This window comes from Enoplosus armatus, chromosome 9 (genome assembly GCF_043641665.1).
Source record: "Enoplosus armatus isolate fEnoArm2 chromosome 9, fEnoArm2.hap1, whole genome shotgun sequence".
NCBI classification, from domain to species: domain Eukaryota; kingdom Metazoa; phylum Chordata; class Actinopteri; order Centrarchiformes; family Enoplosidae; genus Enoplosus; species Enoplosus armatus.
The window spans coordinates 11,577,235-11,580,937 of NC_092188.1; the positions used below are offsets into that span (position 1 = coordinate 11,577,235).

The 3,703-nt window shown below is 45.4% G+C and overlaps 1 protein-coding gene across 1 annotated transcript; it reads left to right on the forward strand.

The window, feature by feature from the left end:
* Positions 1 to 804: 804 nt before the first annotated feature.
* On the forward strand, positions 805 to 2,662 carry s100t (S100 calcium binding protein T). Its single transcript, XM_070911567.1, has 3 exons — positions 805 to 902; positions 1,923 to 2,085; positions 2,180 to 2,662. The coding sequence occupies exons 1-3, from the start codon at positions 805 to 807 to the stop codon at positions 2,342 to 2,344; spliced, it is 426 nt and encodes a 141-aa protein (XP_070767668.1). The 3' UTR covers positions 2,345 to 2,662.
* Positions 2,663 to 3,703: the final 1,041 nt, after the last annotated feature.

Here is a 3,703-nt window from a genome sequence, read left to right on the forward strand (position 1 = left end):
GTGTGTGTGTGTGTGTCATTGCATCAGCATGTTTGCCTTTGTGTGTGTTTTGCAAAGTCTTTGTATGGGGATTTCTCTGCATGGCTGCCAGGTGTGATGGCTCCATTCATCGGTGCTACACTAATCCTTCGGATCCTGTATCAGGCATGACCCCCCTTTCCTCCGGTAAACATCCAAGCCCCACACGTACTTCAACACTCTTTGCTGTTTAAAACCAGACACATTTGGAGAGTTATCAAGTTATTCATCTTTGTCTCGGTACAGTATTTATTTTAGCACTCCTTCTAATCCTCTCCTTTGTTTTGACATGAAGTCCAAAATGGTTGCACAACAGGGTAGTAGGATAATCCTTCTACCCTGTGGCAAAACTGTGATATCTCATCGTTGCCTCAGTACAAATCATTGCGCTCAGGAAATGCTGTTGTTTTCATGTGTTGAGCTCAAGTATGAATGTTGCAGACAAATTCATACTCACTATTTACACTTGGTATATCCTGAGTTACTTAACTTCCGTGCAGACTGACATCCGAGAATCACAAGACCACATTTAAAGTATACAAGTGCATTTGTGGTTTGGCTTGTGGTCATATTATGGGTACTTCAATTTACTTAATGCTTTGCTGTAGTTACAGTACCATTAGTGTTTTTTGTGGATATGTCATCTCTGAACGATGGGGGCAGGTGGATCTTAGGTGTGTCCATTCAGCAGACAGCAGGTGTCTGATGCGTAAACAGAGAAGGAAGAGAGGATGGGGGGGGGGGGGGGGGGGGAGGAAGGGATAAGTGGGATGGGTGGAGTGAGGGATGTATTTAAGACGCTGTCCTCCTCATCCTCCTCATCAGTCGCTTTTGCCTTTCCTCTCTGCACCTGACCAGCAGCCCAGCGCTCATCCTCCACTCAGGTAAGAAATGATGTAGAGGACAGGCTTCAACACTGACAGCTGTGTCTCTGCAGTTCTCAGAGGTTGTTTCTGACTATTTTTACTTTTAACAGTACATTTTTAGGGGTGCAGCTAGTGCACAAGCGCGAATCAACAACAAAGGCAGGAAGAGCTTTCTGTTTATTCACTGAGAAGTTATGGAACATTAATTTATCTGATCCGACAGAGCTTGCCAAAAATGTCTTTCCGATCATTTTTCATGCCACTGATTCCTGAGAAATTGGAACATTGTGTTGATGAGGACACTGGTGTGACTGGTGTAAGAAAAGTTAGGAAAAGTCTTCACAGTTCAGAGGTGATGTAGGTTCAAGAAAGGCAAAGACTTACACCTGTCTCCGGTGTTTTCTGCCATTCGGTGGAGCGAAAGTAAAAGCCAGATCAGGTTGCCTCTGTGTGTCCTGGTTACATCTCCTCCTCTGGTTCGGCTATTTTACCAGCTTTGGGTTTCACTCTTATCAGCTGGCTCACATGTCCGGCTGCTGACTATGTCCTGACTCCCAGAGGTCCTCTTGCCGGGGCAGAGCAACAAACAGATTGAAGATCCATTTATCTGTAGCAACATCTTATCAGGATCACTGGCAGGGAGGAAACACTCCTGATGAGGAAACAGTTAGAGTAAACTTGACTCCGGGGTTGAGCAGGGTTTCCGACTCTGCCAAATACCTCTCCTGTCACTAGATAGATATGCTTAGACACTTAATAGAAGATCAGTTTGCATCTATCTCAGTGATTGCATTGCAGCCTATGATTCAGTGTTCGATGTGTGTTTGTCCATGCATCTATCTGTCTGGCAGAGAAAAAAGTGAGAAAGAGTGCGTGAGAGAGCAACACAGAGAGGCTTTAATCTGTATTGATTTGCAGCAGACTTGTCCTCCATGCACCAGAGAGCAGATTTTAGCAGGCAGGAGTACTGACATGGACTGCTCTTCTCCTGCTTTCTCCTCTTCCTCCCACCCTTCCTCTTTTTCTATCCTTCTTCAGAATGTCTTTGCCCAACTCAGAGAATGCCTCCACCCTGGAGAACGCCATGCAGCTCATGATCCAGACCTTCCATAAGTACTCTGGAAATGAGGGGGACAAATATACACTGAGCAGGGCTGAGCTCAAAGAGATGCTCACCACAGAGCTTGGCAACTACCTGGGGGTAAGGAGATACATTCTTAGGGGTACAAGATGCACACACAAGTGTATAAAATAGATCCAGCCTACATTTGTGTTTTATGTCCTCGCACACGCAGAATGCCCAGGACAGGGAGGCGGTGGATAAGGTGATGGGAGACCTGGATTCCAACAACGACGGGGAGGTAGATTTCACAGAGTTCATCATACTGGTTGGAGCTCTTACTGTGGCCTGTAACGACTTCTTCCTGGAGTACAACGACAAGCCAGAGAAGAAGAAGTGAACACGCCCTCGGCCCAAAGACGTCCACTCTGCAAACCCACACACTCCAGGGAGGGAGCAGTCAAGACAGGAGAGAAGACCCGCGAAGGACATCCTGTCATGGACTTCACGTGCACACACACACACACACACACACACACACACACACACACATCTACTTGTAACTTCAGCAGTAAATGCTGGGTGTGTATTTCTCTGAAATGTCCCATCAATCCATTTCAAACTGTAGTCAACACTTGTCATCGTTGAATATGTGAATATATCTCCCTTCCTTTTCCTTTTCATGTATTTCGTAACACATTCAAGTAAAGGAATTTCTCCCTGGAAAGAATAAATGTGACATTTACTCAAACAATGCAATGTTGGTTGTACTTTATTATAGCAGAGAAGACGAGTAAGAACACATGATGGGCACTAGGTGGCAGCAAGTGGCCCTCGATCGAATCCAGTAGTTCTGACAGAGGATTATCGCATTACCTTTAATCTGCTTCACACGCGCTGGTACACCACTTTATTCCAGCAGTGGTCGGATGGTAAAGAGATATCTATATTAATGAAATATACAGTACAATAGGTTGTAGTCTTTGATATGAGTGACAGTTACCTCTGTTGTGGTGTGAATTCATCCTACTGTTCCTCTGCACCTAAACATGCATAAGGTGTATATGATCAGGTACAGACTCTGCCTACATTCCTGTTTTTACAGGAGAATAATGAAAACTTGAGATGACTTTGGCTGGGCCCTACACCCATGATTGTTTAAAAGCCCGGCTTCCTAGAGGAAAAAAAGTGCGTAGGTATGTGTGTGTCCTTGTGAGTATATAAAAAGGAAGTTACCAGCCTCAATATTAGAAAGCCAGGAAACATTTCTTTCTTTCATTCTATCCTGTGGTGTAAGATTAATGGGAGGTTTGGGTAATAGAGTTACGTACAGACTATAGGTTACGTGTGTGTGAGTGTGAGAGGAAAAACATGCCACGCAGACACATACTTTGATTAATCTGAACCTACAACCTTTATTTGGACTGGTTAAGGTGTGCACAGGAGCAGATTTGAGAGTCAGGAAGGCGAAGGTGAAAGGGGGGGGTAATAAGGGAGGAAGTGAGAAGAAAGGAAGGAGAGTGGAAAGGTCAAAGAGGGAGAAAAAGAGTGGACAGCAGCACTTTGTTCCGTGTGGAGCCGTGCAGCCTACAGTTTTCACAGGTCTCTGTTAGGCTTTTCACACTTGTTCGGGATCTGCTGGGGATCCCCCCGGGTAATCCCATCCTCCAGAGACAGAGAGAGAGAGAGAGAGAGAGAGAGAGAGAGAGAGGCAGCTCCCAGTCCAGAACTGAGCTGCAGACTTGGCCACAAGACCAAA

Coding starts and splice junctions, on each gene's coding strand:
- s100t (XM_070911567.1), top strand. CDS start 805: ATGTATTTAAGACGCTGTCCTCCTCATCCTCCTCATCAGTCGCTTTTG. Junction 903..1,922: donor AGCGCTCATCCTCCACTCAG/GTAAGAAATGAT, acceptor ATCCTTCTTCAG/AATGTCTTTGCCCAACTCAG. Junction 2,086..2,179: donor AGCTTGGCAACTACCTGGGG/GTAAGGAGATAC, acceptor TCGCACACGCAG/AATGCCCAGGACAGGGAGGC.